At 45.4% G+C, this 25,834-nt stretch overlaps 1 protein-coding gene across 2 annotated transcripts in view; it reads left to right on the top strand.

The window, feature by feature from the left end:
• The window catches only part of GPR107 (G protein-coupled receptor 107), a 52,061-nt gene that overhangs the window by 11,946 nt on the left and 14,281 nt on the right, over positions 1-25,834 (top strand). Inside the window, exons 2-15 of one of the 2 annotated variants that reach the window (XM_028714228.2) lie at positions 5,158-5,277; positions 5,857-5,907; positions 6,916-7,004; positions 7,958-8,055; positions 8,931-8,974; positions 9,936-9,992; positions 10,971-11,069; positions 12,110-12,243; positions 13,284-13,359; positions 13,952-14,025; positions 14,856-14,973; positions 15,571-15,701; positions 16,257-16,300; positions 25,044-25,093. In XM_028714228.2, the coding sequence (XP_028570061.1) occupies positions 5,158-5,277; positions 5,857-5,907; positions 6,916-7,004; positions 7,958-8,055; positions 8,931-8,974; positions 9,936-9,992; positions 10,971-11,069; positions 12,110-12,243; positions 13,284-13,359; positions 13,952-14,025; positions 14,856-14,973; positions 15,571-15,701; positions 16,257-16,300; positions 25,044-25,093 (1,185 nt within the window). The remainder of the gene's footprint in view (positions 1-5,157; positions 5,278-5,856; positions 5,908-6,915; positions 7,005-7,957; positions 8,056-8,930; positions 8,975-9,935; positions 9,993-10,970; positions 11,070-12,109; positions 12,244-13,283; positions 13,360-13,951; positions 14,026-14,855; positions 14,974-15,570; positions 15,702-16,256; positions 16,301-25,043; positions 25,094-25,834) is intronic. The other variant, XR_013391367.1, reaches the window with a different exon arrangement.

Below are 25,834 nucleotides of genomic sequence, written 5' to 3'. Positions count from 1 at the left end.
TCCGATGGGGGGCGGCGGGAGAACGCGTTCCCGCCCCCCCGCCCGGCATCGGAGCTTCGTTCCGATGGCGGGCGGCGGGAGAACGCGTCCCCGCCCCCCCGCCCGGCATCGGAGCTTCGTTCCGATGGCGGGCGGCGGGAGAACGCGTTCCCGCCCGGCATCGGAGCTTCGTTCCGATGGCGGGCGGCGGGAGAACGCGTCCCCGCCCCCCCGCCCGGCATCGGAGCTTCGTTCCGATGGCGGGCGGCGGGAGGAGGAGTCCCCGCCCCCCCGCCCGGCATCGGAGCTTCGTTCCGATGGCGGGCGGCGGGAGAACGCGTCCCCGCCCCCCCGCCCGGCATCGGAGCTTCGTTCCGATGGCGGGCGGCGGGAGGAGGTGTCCCCGCCCCCCCCGCCCGGCATCGGAGCTTCGTTCCGATGGCGGGCGGCGGGAGAACGCGTCCCCGCCCCCCCGCCCGGCATCGGAGCTTCGTTCCGATGGCGGGCGGCGGGAGAACGCGTCCCCGCCCCCCCGCCCGGCATCGGAGCTTCGTTCTGATGGCGGGCGGCGGGAGAACGCGTCCCCGCCCCCCCGCCCGGCATCGGAGCTTCGTTCTGATGGCGGGCGGCGGGAGAACGCGTTCCCGCCCCCCCCCCCGGCATCGGAGCTTCGTTCCGATGGCGGGCGGCGGGAGGAGGTCTGAGGACAGTGGGGAAGACACGCTGCGCTTCCCCGCTGTCCCGGAGATTTCCCTATGGGCTTTCGTCTTGCGAAGCAAGCCCATAGGGAAAATCGTCTTGCGAAGCAACTCGCAAACGGAAAACCCTTTCGTCTAGCGGGTTTTCCGTCTTGCGAGGCGTTCGTCTTGCGGGGTACCACTGTATATTATATATGCATACACAGACAAGCGCGCGCAAACACTAGCTGACCCAGTGATTTCAGGAATCCCCAAAGGACGTGAAGAGAAAACCCTCCCCTGCTGTTGACCCCCAATAGGTGGCTTTCTTAGGTAAAGGTAAAGGTAAAGGTACCACTGACCATTAGGTCCAGTCATGACCGACTCTGGGGTTGTGGTGCTCTAAGTAAGTAAGTAAGTAAGTAAGTAAGTAAGTAAGTAAGTAAGTAAGTAAGGCTTTCTTAAGTAGTGGAAAGGTTCAGCATTCAAAACTTTGACACATTCCCATGCTCTTGTTAATCATTGTTTAAAGATCCCTCCATGCATCCATACTTGGCTTTTGTGTGTGTGGATATGCCCCCATGGCCGTTAGCCACCATTTCCAGTCCTGTTTCATGAAATCCTTTAGTTCCCTCATTGTACATGGGCTGTGGTGATGTTGCCCCCTGCTGATTAAAACCAGAAAGTGTTGATCTTCAGATTTCAAGTGCTCTAAGTTTGCTCTTGTTTGTGTCTCAGTGATAAATCTAGCGGGTGTCTTAAGAACCTCTGTCTCTGTGGCGAGTCCTGGACATTTCACATGTAACTGATTTCCATTGAGTAAATGTAACATACTTCTTAACTGGAAGTAATGGCCAGACAAACAGCACTGCAGCAAGCCAGGTGTGTGCACGAGGTTGGGTGTGTGTGGGAAAACAGAACCATAAGGTGTATCTTGGGCAGGGCAGATTGTCATTTGAATGAATCGCTCCTTGTCCGCCTTCCATGGCGCAGGCAGAGACTTGCAGCTGTGGTTTTATTGTGCATTTCTTGGGTTGCTGGTGCAGGTGTAACATAGCAAAACATGGTGTCCTCCAGATGTTCTTGGACTCCAACTCCCATCAACTGGCTCGGGCCTGATGGGAGTTGGAGTCCAACAACATCTGAAGCAGCACCAGGTTGTTGAAAGCTGGCACACCTGTCCCTTTTGGCAGGGGCGGCCAGTATGGTGCCTTCTAGATGTGACCTTTTGGCCAGGCTGCCTGTGGCTGATAGTAGCTGGAGTCCAAACAACAACTACAGGACATCAAGCTGCCCTGCATTGCTTTTATATATTTACTGCATTTATATCCTAACTTTTTCTCCAATGAGCTCAAGGTGGCATATATATTTCTTTTTCTCCCGCATCTAATCCCCACAAGAATCCTGTGAGGTAGGTTAGTCTGAGAGAGGCAGTGACTGGCCCCAGGTTCACCCAGCGAGCTTCATGGCTGAGTGAGTATTTGAACCCTGGTCTCTCTCAGGTTCTAGTACAGGGGTTGGCAAGGTTTACCTCTCCTGGGCCGGTTCATTCCAGTGGAGATCCCTCCGTGGGCCAGATTGTGTGCCCATGATTTTTGGTGTCTGCGCAGAAGTGATTTTCAGCATCTGCTCAGATGAGATTTTTGGCGCTGCGGAAGCGAGTCCCCATGCTGTGCTGTTTTAGCGCAGCGGGCGGGGACTCACTGAGCGGGCGGCTCAGTTTGAGGGTGGTTTGTGGGCCAGTTAAACGATCCCTGTGGGCCACTTGTGGCCCTTGGGCCTTAAGTTGCCAACCCCTGTTCTAGTATAACACACTAACCATTACACCAGTGACAGGCTGCAAGAGCCTATGCTCCCACCTCTCTAGAGTGCCATTCTTCTCTCCCTCAGTGGACTTGACCAGGTTAACAGGTATGTCAGTACCACCTTTTAGACCAAGGTTGCCACTAACCAGTTTCCCTCTCAACCAGGGTTTGCTAACTAGTTTCAAACCCTGTTTTTCAAATCCTTCTTCAAGGCAAACCCAGATTGACAGTAACCATTGTTAAGGTTAATGCAAATGAACGGAGGACATCATGTTTGTGGAGAGCACATTATCCTGGAGCCTATCCCCCATTATACCTTTAACCACAATGAGGCTAAGACTATAATTATATCATGGTTTTGCCCATTCTCCTCCTCTATCTCCTAATGGCATCAAAGCCCAAGGCGGCTAGAACGTGCTGCTCATATTTTTGTTATGATTGACCAGATGGTTCCCCTTCAGGAATCTTTGGCAATGCCTGCCTAATTCTGATAATTTCCCTCAAATCCTTGAAGTATACTTCAAGCTCCACTTGATTTGAAATTCTTCCTGGCTTGGACTTTCCCTTTGTGGGCTTGGTAAAGATACATCATTGGCTTAGGGGGCTGTTCAGAAGCTTCCATTCAGGGGTCTCTGGGCACTTAGTGCTTCAGTGTCAAAGCATTTAACATATGTTTGGATTGCAAATAGTGCCTGAGTAAAACTTAGCTAAATACCACCCACAATTTCTTCCCCTCCTTGGCAAAGAGCAGTATGAATGGTAGGAAGAGCATTGAGGTGTGTAAGGAACTGCACTGAACTGTCAACCTGTGCATCAGCATGCAAAACGATTAGCTGTCTGCAATAATTGGGAACAACCAAACAGACCCAGAATAGGCTGCCTTGCCTTTCAGAAGCTCTGCCCAGCCCAAGCACAAGAATCTGCCTATAGTCTGCTAAGTAACCAATTGTTTTACATGTCGCTTCTCTTCTGCTGTGGGGAGAGGACTCTACAGCCTTAAGGACTAAGGGCATTGCCCATATGTAAAAAAAATCTAAGGTTATCAAGATCTGATGCATTTCCAGGAGGTATGGAATGGTAGATAACAAGAAGGCCCTTCTTTGGGTCCCTTTGCCATATTGGGTATGGTGTATAGGCTACTGGGGGTGACTATTATTTGTACTTGGTAAACTACTTAGAAACTTATTTTGGTGTTAATCAGTATATAAATTAATATAAAGTAAATGATTTTATAAAGTCGTCCCTTCGATGCGGTGAAGGTATCCTGTCCCCTTAGTAGAAAAACACCCCCAAAGCATAAAAGGTCCCCTCCATGTTTGACGGTGGGGATCGTGTTCTTGGTGTCATAGGCAGTATTCCTCCTCCTCCAAACACGGCGAGTTGAGTTGATGCCAAAGAGCTCGATTTTGGTCTCATCTGACCACAACACTTTCACCCAGTTCTCCTCTGGGTCATTCAGATGTGCATTGGCAAACTGCAGACGGGCCTGTACATGTGCTGTCTTGAGCAAGGGGGCTCTGCAAGATCTCAGTCCTTCACGGCGTAGTGTGTTACCAACTCTTTCCATGGTGACTATGGCCCTAGCTGCCCAAAGATCATTGACAAGTTCCCCCCGTGTAGTTGTGGGCTGCTTCATCACTGTTCTCCTGATCATTGCAACTCCACGAGATGAGATCTTGCATGGAGCCCCAGACCAAGGGAGGTTGACAGTTATTTTGTGTTTCTTCCGTTTGCGAATTATTGCACCAACTGTTGTCACCTTCTCACCAAGTTGCTTGTCAATAGTCTTGTAGCCTAGTCCAGCCTTGTGCAGGTCTACAATCTTGTCCCTGACATCCTTCGACAGCTCTTTGGTCTTGGTCATGGTGGCTACTTTGGAATCTGCTGGATTGATTGCTTCTGTCGACAGGTGTCTTTTGTACAGGTACTGTAACGAGCTGGGATTACAGGTAAGACCTCTCCCTTACAGCAGGTGCTTCTAATCTCAGCTCATTACATATAGTGAAGATACCAGGTAGCCTGACATCTGGCTGGTTGATAGGGGATCAAATACTTATTTCACTCATTATAATGCACATCAATCTGTGACTTTTGTCTTCTGGGTTTCTGGGGGTTTTCCTGTTGTTATTCTGTCTCTCACAGCTACAATAAACCTACCATTAAAATTATGGACTGGTCATTTCTTTGTCAGAGGGCAGACGGGCAAATTTAGCAGGGGATCAAATACTTCCCCCCCCCTCACTGTAGGTCTAGCCTCATCCTCATCCTCCCTCCCTGTTGAGTTCTAAAAGGTGTAACACTGAGACTGAGGATCAGGAAGCTGCCAGGCAGGGTCACCCTTATAGAGGCAAGCAAAAAGGAGCTGGCTGTTGGTAGACTTATCCATAGAATTTTAGAGTTGGAAGGGACCCTGAGGATCATCTAGTCCTACCTTCTGCATTGCAGGAATATGCAGCTGTCCTATATAGGGATTAAACCTGTGACCTTGGTGGTATCAGCACCGTGTTCTAACTAACTGAGCTATGCTGAAACACTAGAGGTCCATGGGGCAGCATCCCACCTGCCCAAATGGCCCCCCTCTGCTCCTTGAATGACAAGGCATTCACCAACCCAAGTGACAAGCCCCCTCCCTGCCCATCCCTGCATCAGCTTGCCTCACTGCAGCTTGAAAAGAAGCCCTGTTTCCTTTTTTCTAGGAAGACGTACGTCAGAAAGTCCATCTGAACACCTTCGGCTTCTTCAAAGATGGCTTCATGACGGTCAACGTACACAACCTCTCAGTAAAACCGGTCGGAGTGGGTGTCAAAGACTACCTGGTAGGCATCCCTTGTGTATTTTGCCCCACAGCTGAAGGAACACCCCCCATGCCTTCATGGAAGGGTTGGGCAGTCAAAGGGAGGGTCATGTATTGGGATCAAACACCACTTGGCCCTTTGCAAAGGTCTATCCTTTTGAGCTAGAAGTGGTGGTGGGAGCCCTTGACTTTCCAGATGCTGCTGGACTTCAATTCTCATCAGACTCGGGTAACTAATAACCAGGGATGATGGGAGTTCCTAGTATTGTTGAGTTGGAAGGGACCCCAAGGGTTATCTAATCCAACCCCTGCAGTGCAGGAATCACAGCTACAGAATTCTTGGCAGATGGCCATCCAACCTTTGCTTAAACACCTCCAATGACAGTGCCACTTTCTGAGGGGGGCATTGTTGTTGTTTTTAATTTCATTTATGTACTGCTTTTGCAAAGTTTTTCTAATATGAGAAATGGCTGCTTTTATCAAGAAGTAAAAAGCTTGATTACTGTTTTTTTTTTTACACATACTTAAAATCTGTTGAAAACCTTAAATTTTAATGCTTCTTTCTTTGAAAAAAAAATGTATGTGCTTTTTTCTTTTTTAGGTGGGATTCAGTTTAGACCGAACACGGAATGATGGATTCTCCACCTATCTGGTAAGGGCATAGGTTGAGCACATTCTAGCTCAGACAAGACCAATTAGAACACCCAAATTTATCATTGTTTTCTGCTGAGTTCTTTTGGCTAATGAAGAAGAATGCTCTGCCTTGTACAAATTCATCTTGGACACAACATGGACTGAGGTGACAATGTATTGGTAGTACCTCCTTAGATTTATGTCTGCTTCTCTGAAAAGTGATGTTATTGCTACGTGAAAACCTCTGGTGGACCTATCCAGCTGTAAAAGAGAGCGAGAGAGACAGAGACAAAGAGAGAGAGAGAGAGAGAGAGAGAGAGAGAGAGAGAGACTTTTCAGACAGAAGTAGCAGAGAGAGAGAAGTATAGGATCCTAAACTATGTTTATTATCTATATAGATGGAGAAAATGCCAGGAGTGTTTGCAAACCTGTAATCACTTATTTGATGGTCAGAGCATGCCTAGTTACTTCTCAATGATAGAAAATTGTCTTGTCAGTTATAGAGAACTGGTACCAAAAATTGCTGTAATTATGGCAGTTTCTGAGAAGCTTACTCATTATCTGCGCACCTTGAGAGGGCAAACAAAACTCGAAAACTATGCAGCAAGTGATGGAATTTTGTATTACATTTGTAGTCGATAACAAGACCTAGAAGGTCACAGGTTCCCGTACCCACATTAGATGCTTTGGGTGGCTCTTGTTCTTTCCTCATGTCGCCCAAGATCTCTGGTTTGCTTGTTTTTTTACAAGCAAGCAGTACGTATGTTTTATTAAATAAATAAATAAAAAATATAAACAACTTTCTGGCCTTTATGCCCTCTTAAATCTGTTTGGAGAAATTTGCAAGTAATTTGATTTTTGTCCTTTGTTCTGGTTTTATGTGTTCCTTGTTTGAATTCAGAATAAAGAATGAATAATAATAAAAATATTGACAAGCAAACTCCATAGGCCATTTACTTCCTCCCCTGATGCAAGAAGGTGGCAGGTGTTTAGAATCATCAGCTTTTGCTTACTCCTCCTTCTCCAGGATGAAGAAATGGAATATTGCATTTTGAATAAAACACCAGACCATGACATCTCAGTCACCCGTCTGATACTGGACTTCACAAAGAAGATGTAAGAGACGCTTCTCATATCTCTCCATTCTCTCACCCTCCACCCCCAATTTGGAGCCTGTAGCAGAAAGCATAGGCTCTGGGAAACAAAATTACAGCCCAGGGGCTTCATTACCTCCTGGGAAACATTCCAAGGGCCCCATAACAGTCGTGAGCGGGGCCAGAAATAAAGGTGGGCAGTGCAACGGATATGACGTTTAGGATCATATGCAAGGTCCATCTAGCTTGGCATTGTCTACACTGATTGGCAGCAGCATTCCGGGTTTTCAAGCAGTAGGATGGACATTCCCAACACTACCTGGAGATGTTAGGGTTTGAACCCGGGGCCTTCTGCATACAAGGTAGGTGCTCTGCCCCTGAGCTACAGGCTTTTCTTAATTTTTTAAAAAAAAAAATAATAATGAATAATAATAGTACAAAAAATGTGCACCATTATTTATCATAATTATCCAAGTTTCCAAAAATTTAACACTTTTTGAGATGATTTGACCCCTTTCTGCTTTAAGAATACAAATTCCACAAATGCCTTCCATATTTCCTCAATTTAATTTCTCTTCCATATTCCCCTTCTCTGATAGCATACATGAATTTATCATTATTCTCTACGTTCCACACTTTATGCCATTCTTCTATTTGAAATCTACCTTTCTTTAGGTGCAGCCTTTACTTCTATAGGGTGAGTCTTTTAAAAGAGGCTCTGTGGAACATGTGTACTCTGTATCCATGAGGCCTCTTTTAAAGAACTCACCCTGTATATAATAGGCTGGTTTCTACACACCCAAGCTTGGCCCTGAAACCCTGGAGAGCCAGTCATTGTAGACAGTTCTGCCCTAGATGGACCAGTGTTCTGATGGCATAAGGCAGCAGTTTCTAGGGTTCCAATGTCATCTCATATATTTTTTCTACCCATATAAATATTTTTGTGCTATTAAAGCATTCCCTCTTTCTCCCCAGTGTGCAAGTCAAGCCCAAATCCAATATTCCCCAGTTGCCAGAAATTATATTTGATGACACTGATGGGAGTGTGAATGCGGGAAGCAAGCAGAATTCAGGTAAGTCTCTCCGACTTATGGCTGGCCATTAATTTAATGAACAGCTTCAGTTGCATGCTCTATATCACAGTCCTGTGTCTTATCAGGAAAAGGTGAATGCCAATGGCCTGTCAGTAGAGATCACTACAGTGGTGCCCCGCAAGACGAATGCCTCGCAAGACGAAAAACCCGCTAGACGAAAGGGTTTTCCGTTTTTCGATGCGCTTTGCAAGATGATTTTCCCTATGGGTTTGCTTCGCAAGACGAAAACGTCTTGCGAGTCTTGCGATTTTTTTCGCTCCCCCCCCTTTTTCTAAGCCGCTAATAGCCTTTTAGCCGCTAAGCCTTTAATAGCCGCTCAACCGCTAATAGCGCTAATCCGCTAAGCCGCTAATAGGGTTGCTTCGCAAGACGAAAAAACGTTAGACGAAGAGACTCGCGGAACGGATTATTTTCTTCTTGCAAGGCACCACTGTACCGCAATGCAGCTACTGGTTCCAGTGACTTTAGAAATGGATTTGGCCTAGTTGTCTGTCAGTGGCAATTAGCCCTCCTGGCTGTACAGAACCTGCAGGAGAAAATGCCAGAATTAGCCTTCTTGGATCTCTTTTACTGGGGGAAATCAAAACTTTTTGCTGACAGGGGCCCATCTTCGTTAAGCATCCTGTTCTCGTGGTGGCTAATCACTGGGAGACCTATATGGGAGAACCACAAGCAGGACGCAAGCAACTGGTACACAGGAACATTGCTGCCTCCAGTTACAGATACAGGGCATAGCCATCATAGCTGGTAGCATGAGAGCACTGAGCACATAGGACTGATGGTCTCAGTAGTGCAGACCACTATGTAAATGACCAAGGTCCCTGTTCTCACTCTTGTGTGTTTTATGCCTCTAGATCCTAAGCAACCACAATCCAAGCAAAATGTAACAGAACTCCAGGTAAGAGGCTGTTGCCTTATTTTGATTATTATTATTAAGAATATGTAGCAACTAGGAACAGAATGGACATACACAAAACAGAAAAATGTAAGAACAAGTACACCATCCAAAGAATGTGAAGAGCATAAGGGGAAAGGGGAGAGCCAAATACTGAAATTATCATCTAAAAAAAGTCGTAGGATAATAGAACTGTGAAGCTGGAAGGGATCACCCAAGATTCATCTATTCCAACTCCCTGCAATGCAGGAATCACAGCTAAAGAATCCATGACAGATGGAACCCAACCTCCGTTTGAAAAACCCTCCAGTGAAGGAGAGTTCAGCACGTTTTGCACAACCAGTACAGGGATGAATCACAGCATCATAGAGTTGAAGGAAAGTTTGAACCTAGTGACAAACACAGGTTTGCCATCCCTGGCATTGGACACTTCTGGGGATGGTCAGAACTTTAATGCTGTTGCGCTGTGTAACACGGCCTTTATATGACTGCTGTTCACAAGGCAGGAGCAGCAGAACCTTTTTTATGTCTCCCCCCACCCCCATGTAATGCCCTCCCTAGTGAGGTGTGTATGCCTCTGTCAATATTCAATTTCAGGAGGGGTTTGAAAACAGCTCTGTTTACCCAAACTGAGGAACCCTGTTCCTGGCAACCCTTTTTAGCTGTAACTTCTTTTAGAAAGTTTTTAACTAACTCCCTTTTCAATGTTTTTGATTGTAATTGTTTTTAGAATGTTTTGATCTGCTTTTGCTTGTTTTTGATTTTAAATTGTGTGCCTGTTTACCACCCTGGGCTCCTTGGGGAGGAAGGGTGAAATACAAATTCAGTTAACAACAACTTTTTGCATATCTTAGGGCTGCGCAGATGAGGGTGGTTTTGCAATCAGCATTTTCTTTGATGAATTCAATCTGTTCCTAGTGAATTGGCAATAGCTTGACTTTGTCTCAATTGCTCCTTGATCCAGTTGCCGCCAGAGAAAACACATCCCATCCAGAGCAAAGATGGTCACTATTCATTCCAGGTCAGTGCTCCTGAAACATAAGTCGGGTGCGTGAGTGTCTGCTTTGCTGGAAGTTGCCTAAAATACCACTTTCTCCATCTTAAACTTGAACAATCACAAAAATCTGCTTCAAAAGCCTTTCTTGGGGCCCAGAAATCTGAAATTTTGGAAGTGCTTAATTTTTTCCATTTATGTCATTACAGTTCTTTGTATCTTTATTGTTATGAATTACATGGGGGTTGCTTGATTTTGGTGTCCACTTGTTGAGATGTTTTCATTTATCGTTTATGACTTTTAATTTTTTTTTACATTTTTGTGATTGTTAAGGTGAATTATTCAACTTCTTCAGTGTGCTAAGCTGCCATTAGTATTGTTTTAACTGTGGAAAGGTGGTGTACAGATCAGTGATGGTGAGAAATGGACAGGAAGCCAGTGCCATTGGTGCATAATCAGTGTTCCATATTCCATCTCTCTGGATTCCACCAACACCTGGGCTGCCTCCTTTTTCTCTCTCTCCCACTGTTTAAAGTTTCCAAACCATCTTCAGAGTCAGCCATAATTTCTTTTACAATAATCTCTGTCTTAAAAGTCTGGTCCTTCTGTTCTGATAGCATCACTTGGGAGAGCACTCATCGATTTGTAACTCAGTTTCATAAGCTGCTTGGAAGCTTCTCTCTTGGCCAGAAGCAGTATAAAAATTAATAATGCTGAGCTGAAAGCAAGAAGTTGGTTTTAGAGTCGGGGCTGTTTATTATTTATTCGGGGCATTTGTACCCCAAAAAGCCTCCCATTGTGGCTTACATACAATCAGTGCCCACGGGCTTACAATCTGGAAACAAAACCATAACACAAAAGGGAAAAGGAACAGGGAGAGCAGAGGAAAAAATCAAACTCAGGCACCAATTCTTAAACAATTGTTTACCTTGGTTGGACTACTTTAAAGTGGAATGGCTCGTGAACATTTGCGCAGATTGTTGACATTTCCTTTCTTCTTCTCAGTTCTCCTTCAACATCAGCTCAGAAAACCAAGAAGGCCTCTACAGTCTGTATTTTCACAAATGTGTCCCGAAGAATGAGCAGCTCCTCTTCACTCTTGATGTGAGTTGGGCTTTAGTTTCCTTTTTTTGCTTTGAACCCAGACTCCTCACCCACCCAGCTCCCTCCTGGTGTTCTGGACTGCTTTGGGAGAGTGTGAGAAGGACATCAAAAATATTTATTGGCTGGGAATGCCCCATGGTATCTCATGCACACCATCTAAATTGGCAGCAGTTGGTGTACATTGGGACTGGTGGGGTGGAAGGCAGGGAGCTACAGCCAGTGACGTGCCCAGCCAGAGTTGGTGGTTGGCGGAGCCAAAACCAGACCAGGTGGAGCCAACTGATTCTGGTTTTATTCTCCTTCTCCTCCCCCCTCCTGAATTCTACAAGGGGCAAAACAGACTAAGGAGGAGGAGAAAACTGACAACTAAGGTCACCCTCTGGACTGGTTCTAATCAATATGGCAGGCAGGTGGGGGCTGGCTAGGAGCAGACAGAGTTTGGTGGGGCAGTGGACAGTTCACCCAAATGGAGCAACCTCTGCTGATCTGAATTCTCCATGCTGATACCTCCTTTTCAATTTTCCTAATTTCCTGACTTGAACCTCTTTTTAAAACTGCTTTAATTGCTACACAGTTTTTTCCTTTTACATTTGTCTTGTTTTATTGCATGTTTTAATTGTTGGTGCTTATTTTAATTTTATTTTTTGAATAACTTTTTATTGGGTTTTATAAACAGGAATCGTAGGAAAAAATAAATGATAGAAATAAACAGACCAAATCTTCTCATGTCATTTGTACATCACAAACATAGCATAGTAAATTCACAGTAATATGTACAGCACGTAGTTCATCACTAGTGGTCAACATCTAGATTCTTGATTCTTGAATTGGCTTAAAGAAAAATGATGGGAAAACAGGATTGAACAGAGATAACAATTAACATTGTATAGCGTGAATGTTTATTTTGATCAAATGTGCTAGTTTTTTAAATAATGAGTTTTATGCTTGCAAGCGGCTTAGATGCAGCTTTGGCAGTTGAGTGGTGTATACACATTCAGTAAATGACGATGCTAATAGTGCAATGCTTTGTCTGCTTCCAGATTGAGATTATGGAGAAGAATCCAAGCAGCTACCTCTCAGCAGGAGAGATCCCTCTCCCTAAGCTCTACATCTCCATGGCCCTCTTCTTCTTCATCTTTGGAGCCGTGTGGATCCACACTCTTCGGAAACGCAGGTAAAGTGGGGGTCCTCAGCAAAGCAGCCACTCATTCAGAGAGAGCCAAATTTCTGCAATCAAATAGATAAATGCAAACATAAAATCCATCAGTTTAAAAGAGCATATATACTCTTGGCTCCACAATGCATAGTTTTCAACAGTTGGTGCTCAGATGTGAGATCTGTTTCATACATCTTAGATATATGTCAATCAAGTCAACATATCCCTCTGAAATCCAGGGTCGGGGTTGATGTGTGCAAGACTTGGCCACCAGTCACCTGTAAAGACCTCCTGTTCTGTCTCGCCCCTAGCAAGCCTGCATTGCTGTGTAAGAGACTAAGGCTATCAGTGTGCACTAACCCTGATAGCTATGCTCTGCCTCCATGGTTGGAGGCAGTAATGCTTCAGAATAGCAATTGCTGGAAATCACAGATGTGCAGGATGCTGTTGTGCTCAGGCCCTGCTTGCAGGTTTTGCATGGGCTCCTGGGTGGCCGCTGTGAGAACAGGATGCTGGACTAGATAGGCTGCTAGCGTGGTCCAGCAGGGCTGTTTTGCACTCTTTTATTTATTATTATTATTATTTATTAAATTAAATTATTAAATTTTTATGCCACCCTATGCCCTCAGGTCTCAGGGCTTCTCAGCAAGCATCAGTTTCCACATGCCCACCTCCCCAAAGAGATCCTTCCTCACTCTTCCAGAAATTGGCTGTTTCCATATAGGTAGCCATACCAAGATAGGTTTTCAAACTGTTGTAAATAAGCGCCTTACTTTGGTCCTGAAAGAGAGAGAGAATCAAAACTGTCTTGCGTACATTATTATTTCCTGCTGCGCATACCTGTGACTATAAATATTCATTGCCAGGAAAGGGTAACAGTATTTTAATAAAAAGCAGTAGATGTCAGTGGGCTCTGTATTTTGATTCAAACTCGCCTTTTGTATTATAGATATTTTATTATTATTATTATTATTATTATTATTATTATTATTATTAGCTATCAGGAGAGTGTCAGCAGGACTATTCTCTTCTGACTTTCCCTCTTGTCTTTGTTTCAGGGCTGATGTGTTCAAGATCCACTGGCTGATGGCTGCTCTTCCTTTCACCAAGTCCCTCTCATTAGTCTTCCATGCAGTAAGTAACCACTGTTTGTTTTTTTAGTTGCAACTAACAAAGAAAGGGACGCGGGTGGCGCTGTGGGTAAAAGCCTCAGCGCCTAGGACTTGCTGATTGAAAGGTCGGCGGTTCGAATCCCCGCAGCGGGGTGCGCTCCCGTTGTTCGGTCCCAGCGCCTGCCAACCTAGCAGTTCGAAAGCACCCTCGGGTGCAAGTAGATAAATAGGGACCGCTTACTAGCGGGAAGGTAAACGGCGTTTCCGTGTGCGGCTCTGGCTCACCAGAGCAGCGATGTCACGCTGGCCACGTGACCCGGAAGTGTCTCCGAACAGCGCTGGCCCCCGGCCTCTTGAGTGAGATGGGCGCACAACCCTAGAGTCTGTCAAGACTGGCCCGTACGGGCAGGGGTACCTTTACCTTTTTTAACAAAGAAAAAAAAACTGTCTTAAATGAAACTGATGATTATGAGCTGTGCGTACAAGTGTAGAAAAGGCAGTGAGATCTTCAAATCATTGGGTGGTATATTTATTTATTTAACAAGGTTCATATACTGCTTTATTATTGGCTGGCTGCACACCTTTGACATCACTCCTGCCCTTTCCCCCTCCAGATTGATTACCACTACATCTCCTCTCAAGGTTATCCCATTGAAGGCTGGGCTGTCGTCTACTACATCACTCACCTGTAAGTATGTGGACCATGATGCTGTCCGCCATGTGGTTTGCCACCTCCACAGAGGCTGGCCAGGGGAGTGTGTGGTCCTCTCCTCCTTAGATGATTGGTCATGGGGAGCACCGAGTTGGTCCTGCTTGATGTCTGTACCAATCATTGGAGGTGCAAGAATAGTTATTTTGTCACCTCCATCTGTATTGGCTGTATTGGGAACATTTGGCCCTCCGGATGTTCCTGAACTGTATCTCTCAACAGCCCCAGCAACAGTGTTGGCCAGGGATGATGGGAGTTGTAGTCCAAAAATGTATGGAGGGCCAAAGCCACCTGCTCTATATACACTCATAATATTATTTCTGATTAACTTATTATGTTTTATATTCTGGGGTTGATGCCAATGCTAGTCTAACTCAGGGTAGACCCATTGGAATTAAGGGGCCGAAGTTGGTCACATTCAATAATTTCAGTGCACCTACTCTGAGTAAGACCAGCACTGGACACAACCCCATTTCTGTAACCCTTAAGCAGATGTGGTTGGTGTTCTCCTGTGCTTCTGATATGTGCCTTTGTGTACATTTTGCTAGTTAATTGATTAATTTTCCTAAATTGCTTTCTCCTGTTGAGATGGCTTGGTGTGTAAGCAAAGAAATTAAATAACATGTTTTTGAAATCCCTAGTGACATTTACATAAAGATTGATCAGTTTCTCTGTAGAGCACTATCAACATCACATGGGCATGGTTTTTTCTTCTTGGTTTTCATGCATGTAGCTTCTGAAACAGTTGTTCACGGAAGCATTTACTCCCCCTGCTGATGCCAATTTAACTTAATTTATTTTTTCACCAGGTTGAAGGGGGCTCTGCTCTTCATCACCATTGCTCTCATTGGCACAGGCTGGGCATTCATTAAGCACATCCTTTCTGACAAGGACAAGAAGATCTTCATGATTGTCATTCCACTCCAGGTGAGGCCTTGACCTCCTCTGCAGGGGTGTGCTGTGTTGCACTTATGAACTAAGAACTTCTTAGTTCCTTGAACACCCTTGATGAGCTTATGAAGTCATCATTGACCCCCAACCCGGATTCTTAGGAATGTTACATGAAACAAAGGCAAGAATAATAAAATCTTAGAGTTGGATGGGACCCCAACGGTTGCTTAGTCTGACCCCCTGCAATGCAGGAGTCTCAAATCCATCATACATGACAGGTGGCCATCCAACCTCTGTTTAAAAACCTCCAAGGAAGGAAAGCCCACCACCTCCAGAGGGAGCCTGTCCCACTGTGTACCAGCTCTTTCTGTCAGAAAGTTCTTCCTGATGTTTAGTCAGAATCTCCTTTCTTGTAAGTCGAATTCATTGGTATGGGTCCTACCCTCCAGAGCAGGAGAAAACAAGCTTGCTCCATCTTCCGTGTGACCACCCTTTAGATATTTGAAGATGGCCATCATATCTCCCTCTCAGTCTCCAGGCTAAACATACCCAGCTCCTTCAACTGTTCTTCATAAGGCTTGGGTTTCCAGATGCTCAAGTGACTGATGTCTTGCTTGCTGCCCTTCTAACCAGGTCCTGGCCAACGTAGCCTACATCATCATTGAGTCAACAGAAGAAGGCACGACGGAGTATGGTCTCTGGAAAGAGATCCTTTTCCTGGTCGACTTGCTCTGCTGCGGGGCCATCCTCTTCCCAGTTGTATGGTGAGTACCAGCGAGGGCAACTATTGTGAGTGTGGTGTGAAGTTTGTCTCTTTCTCCCTCTACCTTCCCTGTTCCTTTTTCCTTTTGTGTCACGGCCTTTAGATTGTAAGCCTGCAGGCAGGGAGTGTCTTGTATGAATTGATGCCATGTTAAGCCTCTCTGGGAATCTTTGGGGCTCAAGAAGAGCAGGGTACAAATGCTTTAAATAAGTAATACTTACTCCACCCACCATCTTGTTTTTACTCTGCCTTGATAACTGTCTCTAATTCCTTTGATACCAAATAGATTAAGCCTAATACGTCAAAAGATTCTCTCTCTGTGTGTTTTGTTTCAAAACTGCCTTTGTCTGTCTTGCATGCCTGGCTGGTCCAGGGAATCTTGCAGCAAGTTTTCCTAGCCAGCAGAGGATGCTCCTCACTTGCATAAAGCCCATTGCAGTCTGTGTGCCTCCTTCTGGTGGGTTGGTGTTGCCATTTTTTTCGTTTCTGAGCATCTATTGACTTGAACTCATAAGATGGTGTCTCCTTACCAATTCACCTTAATTCTCTCTTCTAGGTCAATAAGACATTTGCAGGAGGCTTCTGCAACAGATGGGAAGGGTAAGCTGTTCATTACCATTGAGCTCCTACTCCCCATAAAACTATTGTGGGGAGTGAAGCTACACAAGTCCGGTCCCTTCCTGCCCCCACCTCATGCTGGCATTTTGTTGATCTTTTTTAAGGGCATTCAGATTTTCTCACTGTGGAGCGAGACTTCAAACCTATTAATTGTATCCAGCAAAATCAGTAGTTCCCAGCTTTTCAAAATCTGATAGTCATTTACACCTTCAGTACCCCCTGCTGCCCCTTGCCTCTTAGGTAATCCCACTGCCCAGGTGGCAGTGCAGCCCACTTTGAGAACCACCGAACTAGAGAGAAAGGGGACATGCCTCTCAAGACGGTGTTTGCCATCTTTAGCTCCTATCGTTACTTCTGTTATCTGTTTTATTTTTTAAGATTTATTAGGAAGCCTGTGTTAACTGATGCAACATACAGACATATGAAGCTGCCTATGTCAAGGCAGCCCCTTGGTCTCTTTAGCTCAGGATTACCTCTTCTGACCAGCAGCTGCTTTCTCAGGCTGAGAGAGCCCTTCCCATTCCTGATACTAGAGCCATTATTATTATTATTATTATCATCATTATTTTATTTATTAAACGGAGATGCCAGGAACTCAGTGTGGGACCTGAAGACTCGGATGAAGCCTTCCTAGAGCAGATTAAACATTCAAAAAGGAGAGCTATAGTAGTTATGGAAGACTTCAACTTCCCTGATAACCTATTGGAACTCACTCTGCCAAGAACATAAGGTCCAACTAATTCCTCCATTGCCTTGCTGACAATTTAATTTCCCAGAAGGTGGAAGAAGTATCAACGGGATCATCTATCTTGGACCTGGACCTCATCAGCAGAGAGAAATTAATTGACAAAGTGGAAGTACTGGGAAACTTGGGAGGAAGTGATCATGACCTCCTGGGTTTCATTATTACAGAGGCAAGGGAAAACTCTATGTAATTGGACATGCCCTCTGGACATTAAGAAGGCTGATTTCAAAAGCTTAAGGAGCTAGCTACTGGATGAGATCCCATGGTCAGAAATACTCAAAGAGAAGGGAGTCCAAGATGGATGGGAGTTTCTTAAAGGTGAAATAATGAAGGCACAAATGCAGACAATTCCAACAAGAAAGAAAAGTGGGAGGCATCTAAAGAAACCAGTGTGGCTGCATAAGGAGCTTCCAGATGAGCTGAGATTTAAGAAGGGCATGTGCAAGAAATGGAAGAACAGGGAATTCATGGAGGAGGAGTTTACAGGAGTAGCCAGTAGTAGTTTCAGGGAGAAGGTCAGATGGGCCAAAGCTTAGAATGAGCTCAGGCTTGCAAGAGGGCTTAAGAATAATAAAAAAGGTGTATTTGGCTATGTTTAAAGCAAGAAGAATAAGCAAATAGTAGGTTCTCTGCATGGTGAAGATGGAGAAATATAATTGGGTGACAGGCAGAACTGCTCAGTGCCTACATTGCTTCTGTCTTCACCCAAAAGCAGTAGTGTCCAACCTTATGATAACAGAAAAAGGAAAGGAAAGATGGAGCTGCAGCCCAAGGTAGGAAAAGAGGTGTTAAGGGAACACTTGGCTCAAATGTGCAAGGCCTATACCCAAGGGAACTAAAGGAGCATGCAGGTATACACTCAGAGTCTCTGTCTATAATATTTGAGAATTCTTGGAAACCAGGTGAAGACCTAGAGGACTAGAGGTGAGCAATGTCCCCAACTTCAAAAAAAGGGAGGGAGACCCATGTAGCTACCTACATGGTAGCTTGACGTTGATACCAGGAAATGTCATAGAACATATAATTCAACAGTCAGTCCATGAGCACTTAGAAAAAGATGCTAAGACCCAGCATGGGTTTCTCAAAAATAAGTCATGCCGCATGAATCATATTTCTTTTGTCATAGAGTTACAAGCTTGGTGGATCAGGGGTATGCTGTGGGTGTAGTGTATCTTGATTTCAGTAAGGCTTTTGACAAAGTGCCCCATTATATTCTTGTTGACAAGCTGGTAAACTGTGGGCTGAGTGAGGTAACTGTTAGGTGGATTTATAGCTGGTTGACTGACTGAATCCAAAGAGCGTTCACTAAGGATTCCTTATAATCCTGGACAAAAGTGTCTTGGATGAAGGAATTGAGGGGATGCTCAACCAATTTGCAGATGACACCAAGCTGGGGAGAGGTAGCTAATGCCGCAGAAGACAGCATTGGGATTCAAGATGACTTTAACAGATTGGAGAGCTGAGCCCAGACTAACAAAATGAATTTCAATAGGGACAAATGAAAGGTTTTGCACTTTGGCAAGAAGAACCAGCTGCACCAAATATAAGATGGGGAACACCTGGCTTACTAGTAGTACATTTGAAAAGGATCTAGTGTCCAGATCAAAGGAAGTAATAGTACTGTTCTATTCTGCCTTCATCGGACCACACCTGGAGTACTATGTACAGTTCTGGGCACCATAATTTAAGAAAGCTATTGACAAGCTGGAACGTGTGCAGAGAAGGCAAACGAAGATGTTTAAGGGTGTGGAAATCAACCCTTATGAGGAATGATTAAGGGAGTTGGGTATGTTTAACATGGATAAGAGGTGACTAAGAAGAGATATGGTAGCCATCTCAAATATCTAAAGTGCTGTACCATGGAAGATGGAGCAAGTTTGTTTTCTCCTGCTCTGGAGGTTAGGACCAAACCAATGGCTTCAAGGTACAGGAAAGGAGATTTTTAAAACATTAGGATGAAATTTCTGACGGTAACAGCTGTTGGAAATTGCAATGGCTCCCTCAGAAGATGGTAGACCCTCATTCCTTGGAGGTTTTTAAGCAGAGGTTGGATGGTCATCTGTCTTGGGTGCTTTAGTTGAGATTCCTGCATTGCAGAGAGTTGGACTAGATGACCCTTGACATCCTTTCCAGCTCTGTGATTCTATAAATCTGTGATCTGTGACCTTCATGCAAACACGCTGCTATCACTTTTACTCTGCGTTTCTCCCCCCAACTCTCTACTATATATATATATATATATATATATATATATATGCGCATATTTAATGTCTTGTGAGCCCATGCTAGAGCCCGTTATGCTAGACTGCTTGATGCATTTTATTTAAGAAGTAAAATCCCTGTGCAGATATTTAGGAAACGCTCTGCGCAAAATTGATCACATAAACTTATATGTTCTTGGTTCAAGGGTGGATAGGTCTGCCGGTGAAATATTTGGCTAGTCAAATGTGCACCCCACGGTCGATGCTGGCGAAAGAGAGAGAGAGAGAGAGAGATGGGCGTCTGCATCCAGAGTTGTCTGGTGGTTGATTTACGGTGTACCTTTCCTGCATTGAAGCTGGCAGCCTGGAGGGCTTTTGCTTTAAATTATTAAAAAATATTTATAGCCTGCCATTTTGTGCAAGTGCATCTCCCAAGGCGGCTTGCCAGGAGCCCAGCAGATAATGAAATAATAAAAGATGTAGCGATGAATGTGGCGATAAGGTGGGGGGAGAGAGAGTGCAAACGGTACCAGCAACAGCAAGCAAGAATTCCTAATGCAGCAGTTCGGAGGGCCTCAGTTATCCTTTGGAATCAAATCACACTAGTAGACTGGTGGAAGGAAAGCCACAAGGAGGAGCAGTCTAGGCTTCCCTTGGGGTGATTTCATAGGGAAAAGGGGCCCGCCCCAGGTATTCTGCTTCTCCCTTTTCATATTTCAGTGAAGGAAATGGAGGTCAAACTTAATAAATAAACATGAAGGTAAGTTGGTTGATTCTATTCCTACATCCATAGCTCGGTGGCATCTCCAGGCAGGGCCAGGGAAAGAACCCCTGCCTGAAAGCAGCTGCCAGTCAGTGAGCACAGTACTGAGCTAGATGGGCTCCAATGTTCTGATTCTGTTTATGCAGCTTTCTCTGTTCCTATTTATTCAGAACTGATGATGAGGACTAGAATCTTGCTTTGTTTTTAGCTGAAGGGCTGTTGTTCAGCAGAGCGCATCTGCCTTGCATTGAGAAGGTCCAAAGGTTCAGTCCCTGGCATCTCTGGGTAGGGCTGGAAGAGCAGCTGCCAGTCAGTGTAGACAGCACTGAGCTAGATGAGCCCAGTGGTCTGACTTGGCAGCTTCCTTTGTTCATAACTGGCAGGCATATTCTGGAAAATGCCTGCTCTTGCCAGTTTAAGCTGAGACTGCCCATCTTCAGTTACACCCGGACATTCTCCCTTCCTGTTGACTTCTTTCCGCGTTGTAAAAATAGTCTGCTAGGCACTGTGAGAGGTGTTTGCATGTAAGAGAACACCTACTCTGGTTTCTCAAACTCTGTGCTTCCCTTGTTCAGCGCCACTGGGCACATTGCAAGGGCAAGCAATAAAATTAGAGGAAAAGGCTGGGAAAGAGAAATGGAAGGAGCCCAGTATAAGATGATGCTGGGGCCCAGGAGGGGAAAGTGTCTGTCAAGGTGACTTTTTTGAATTGAAGGAAGCTCTCTGTGTGGCAGGTAAAGGGAGCATTTGCCTCTCCTCAAGTAGGATATTGCAAGAGTTGGAAAAGGTTCAGAAAAGGGCAACCAAAATAGTGGAGATGGGGTGACTTCACTGTAGGGAAAGCTTCCAGCATTTGGGACATTACTTTAGATAAAAGGCAAGTACGAAACAACACGATAAAAGCTCATAAAATGATGTGTGGCATGGGGAAAGTGGAAAGAAGGTTTTCCCCCCTCTCTTAGAAATGCTAGAACTTGTGGGCACCTAATGAATCTGAATGTTGGAAGGTTCAGGACAGATAAAAGAAAGGGCTTGTTCACACAGCACCATAGTTAAACTGTGGAACTCCCTCCCTCAGTAGGCAGGGATGGCCACCAACATGGCTGGCCTTAGACGGGGATTTAACAGAGGGCTTTCAATGGCTACCAGCCACATGCTATGCTCTGCTTCAAATTTGGAGTCTGCAATGCTTCTGAAAATCAGCTGCTGGGAAACGCAGGAGGAGGGGAGCTTGCTCTTGTGGTTGAATCCTGCATGTGAGTTTGCCACAAGCATCTGCGAGAACAGGATGCTGGACTAGATTGGCCATTGGCCTTTTCCTTTTCTTATATTCTTAAAACTCTTTTCTCCAGCCACGCTTGTCTGCGTGGTCTTCAGTGCTCCAAAAAGCCCAAAGAGAGGGCACAGTGGGAGGAGCCAATTTCTTGTGCCATTTAGAAAAGCCTCTGTTCCTGGTTCCCTGGAGACAAACAGCACTTGCCATAGGTGAGCATGCAAGTGGGTCTTGGACGAGCCCACTAGGACCTGTTTAATCAGGACACTGCAAGCCGCCTGTCTGCAGGAGGTATTCAGATGCATACTTCTTGCAACACTGAAATTAGAACAAGTAGGAGCGACTTCTGCAGGGGAACATAAGTCATTAAAAAAAACCCAACCTTTGAAATGGCAGGCATGTTCTTTAGCTATCATCTCCTCACCTTGCGCTTTTTTAAGCATACCAAATGAATCACAATCCATTATGTTCTCAAAATAAGAGGCTAAAGGCAATTGGGCTGGTAGCTTTGAGTCATAAATGGACTCTGTGATTTTCTCTCTCACCCACCCCTCTGGCCTGCTGCTGTCTCTTTTCCTTTATGCTTAAAAGTTTGGAAGAAGAGGGTGGGTAGAGAGAGAAAACCCATCCCCCTTCAGTCAGTTCACCACTAATTGGGAGGCTAGGTGGGAATGGAAAAAAGAAACGACAGAAAAATGCAGAATAACCGCACGGTATACTGTTCCACTCTTCTCGCCATGACCCTCTATATTTAATCCTGTTCTCTCTTTCTCTCTTGCTTTAGAATACATGTTTTTCTCCTAACATTTTAACTAATTAGCTAAAAACAATGAATAAAAACAGTTTCTCGCTCCAGAATTTTTCTTCAGTGCCAGCACTGCAAATCAAAGCACCTGATTACAACATTTTTTCACTTACTACCTGTGCTTCACCCTAGCATCTCAGGAGTGGGTCACAACAATTTAAAATATAGCATTAAAAAACGGTTTAAAACAAATGACCATTTATTTATTTATTTGTCAATCCAGCATCTACACTTTGGAACTCCCTGCCTGTTGATTTCAGGCAGGTGCCTTGGAATCAAGCAGTGCATACATTTTATGAAATAAATAAATCTATTTTATTCATTTTGTAAGACTTATACACTGCTGGATTACTTTGGAAAAAAATACAAAACCCCCCCAAAGCATTTGTTGCTCCACCCACTTTTACTGTTGGCCCCGCCCATCGTTGACGTGTGACCCTCAGAAACTTAGACTGGAAGGGGATGTGACCCTTGGGTTGAAAAAAAACCCCCTCTGTCTCTGATGCAGAGAGGCCTCTTTTTTGTCTCTGAAAATAATGACAAATGAAAATATATCTCTCTTTGCGCAGTGCCGGGCAAGACCCGTGCGGTGTAAATTATCCCCTTTTCACAGTTGTTCTGCAGGAGAGTTCTTGACTGCTTTGTAAGCAAATTGCATGGCGGTTCCTGTTAGGCTGGTGCCCCCTTTGCCCTCGGCAAGGTCAGGGGAACAACAGGAAGCCACACTCCTCATGCCCTCAAGCCAAGTGTGACAGCTGCACCATCTGCCATTGATTGCTGTTCCTGGCTGTGCCGATAAGAAGAGCCATGTCCTGGGTGGGGAAGATCTCTCCCTAGCCTTTCCAGTCAACCAGCGCCGTGGCTCTGGGCTCCCTCGTCATAATGCTCATTGACTAACCTGCGAGGATGTGTCATGGGAACCATGTTGCTCCTTATGATTGAGTGTGGCTCTGTCCCATTATGACCGCAGCACGACTTACCGGAATGAGCCTTAGCTGCTGCTGGTGTGGGGTCTGTTGTCTTCTTTTGACAGATCGAAGTGAACTCAGACAGCTTTAAGAGAGGATCGGACAAATTCATGAAGGATAAGGCTGGGTCCGGCTGCAAGCTGTGATGGATGTGTGCTACCTCCACTGCCAGAGGCACTTAGGTCCTGCTTGTGAGCTCCCCATAATAGGCATCTGCTTGGCCCCTCTGAGAACAGGGTGCTGGACTTGATGGGTCTGTGGACTGATCCAGCAGTGCTCTCACATCCTACATCCAGAGGCCGTTAAACCTCTGCATACCAGTTTCTGGGAATAAGAACGGGGGAGTGCTGGCATGTTCAGGCTCAGCTTGTGAGCTTCCCTAGGTGCCTGTGGAAAATGCTGAAGCAGAACCTGAGCACAGGAGCCCTCTATCCTCCTCCGGTTTCCAGCAGCTGGTATTCAGAAGCGTTACTGCAGAGCATAGCTACCATGGCTAGTAGCTGTTGATAGAATTCTCCATGAATTTGTCCAGTGCTCTTCTAAAGCCTCCCTCACTGCCTCCTGCGGGAGTGAGTTCCATAGGTCAACTATGCACCGCATGAGGGAACCCTTTCCTTTTATCTGTCCTGGACCTTCTAACATTCACTTTCTTAGGATGTCTGTGACTCCCATTGTTAACGAGAGGAAGGGGGAGAGAGAGAAAAAGGGGGGACATTTCTTTGTCCAGTGTCTCTATGGCATGCATTGTTTTTAGACTATCAAATCGTCTCTTGCTTGCCTTTTCTCTAAAGTAAAAAGTCTCAAACTCTGCAGTGTTTACTCATAGGAGAGTTGCTCCATCCTTATGACCATTTTGGTTTGTCCCCAGTGAACATAAAATGCAGGACCAGTCAGTGTCCTCATTCGAGGGACTTTGTTCTGCGTGGCAAAGAGAGTCTGTCCTCCTCAAAGCAATGCCAGTTTCTCAACCTTCACTCTCTCCTTCAGGTTGCAGCAGAGGCTTCTCCGTTTCCACTCCCCCCCCCTTAAGTTGATGGCGCTGCAGCTAGCCTTGTTTTCCATCACCGCACTCTGTGGACTCCTCTCTCACATGTCCCGCCCCACAACACCTTGTCCTTGAAACCAGCATGGCTTTGGGTCTCTGGCAAGGCGGAAGCCAGCAAATGCTAACTTGGCAGGTGGAAAGAGAATTTTGGCTTATTTATAGCCCAGGCTTTCAACCTCCCTGCATCTTGGCCTTCTGAATAGGTTCTGGCCTGAGAGATTGTGTGTGTGTGTGCGCGTGCATGTGGTCCAGTGCAGAGGTAGTGAATCTTCTTAAGCCTGATGGCCACCCATGTGCAGAGGAGGGTGACCCAGATGATAAGGGGCCTGGAAATCAAGTATTATCAGGAGCAGTTGGGTATGTTTATCCTGGAGAAGACTGAATTGTAGGTGTGTTGTATCATTTTTTAAAAATGGTAAAGTGCAGGGTTTTCTACAGGATCAATATGAGATTGTGCAGGAGGTGAATAAAGATCTAGGGGTCAAAAGGGCCATGGGTAGAAAAGAAGTTTACAAGGTATGGTATGAAAAAATTAATTAGGGACCATGAGCCTAAGAAGTCAAGGGCCTGGGCATGCACAGAGTATTATGATACCCTATTATTTTCACTTGTTCTACTTCCTTATATTTTGCATTTTCTAATTCCAATGGTGACTGATGATTGATAAATGACTTGATTGATATTTCTTGACTTCGTTTCACTTGCATTCCTCAGAATGTGGGTTGTGGATAGGGTTTGATAAAAACTTTTGTGTGTTCATCAAGAGCTCATGGAACTCAGAGGTTTGTGTTTTGAGTCTCTTGGAGACCTTTGGGTTAAACAACAATATTTGCATAAATGCTACATTTTTCTCCCTTTGCAGACAAGCTTTTGCCACCTTGCCCCTCCCGTCTTCAACCATCCATACTTTCTCCTTTTTCCACAGCTGCTATTAACCTAGCAAAGCTGAAGCTGTTCCGGCACTACTACGTCATGGTAAGGAGTTTGACATGAGCAGCTGTGAGTGGGGAGTCCTCGTTGCTGGTCCCACACTTTGGCACCGTCTGACTAACCCTCCTCCACTGCTTCTGAACTGCTCTTGCTTGCTCATTGGGGCCAGGAGTAAGCAGCTGCATAGCCTCTTTCAATAGACTCCATGCTTTGGAGATCTCACAAGTAACCTCCTGTTGAGATTTTAGGCACTCTTCCCTCTCTGCAGAGGCAGGGAACCTATTAGGATGGCCCACCCTCGGAGGCTGATGGATCCAATGGGTTTCCAGATGGCCCTGGAGGATTTTCTGGCTGATATGACTGGCCCTCCCATCAAAGCCCCAACTGACACGATTGCCCCTGAGCACCCTCTCCCACGATGTGGAGCCCACTGGGCTTCCTGGTATATCCCAGAGCATAGGGCGAGGAAACAAGCTAGGAGACAGCTGAAACACAAGTGTAGGAAAACTAGTTCAATGCAATTGAACACTTGTAAGGACTATCTAGTGGCAGTTAAGGCAGCAAAGAAGGCATACTCTGCTGCCGCAATTGCATCCTCATTGCACTTTCTGGCAGAGCTTTTCTGGGTGGTGCTGGGGCCTCTTACTGTCTCGCCCAAAGAAGGTTGCAGAACTGGTGGTAGTTCGCTGTAACTTATTAGCAAAGCATTTTGTTGATAAAATAGCTTGCATCTACTGGGATCTTGACTCTGAAGATGAATCTGAAGGAGTGTCCAGAGCACTGTCT

This window comes from Podarcis muralis, chromosome Z (genome assembly GCF_964188315.1).
Source record: "Podarcis muralis chromosome Z, rPodMur119.hap1.1, whole genome shotgun sequence".
NCBI lineage: Eukaryota > Metazoa > Chordata > Lepidosauria > Squamata > Lacertidae > Podarcis > Podarcis muralis.
The sequence above is the reverse complement of the archived record's forward strand: the minus strand, read 5'-3'. Positions and strand labels throughout refer to the sequence as shown.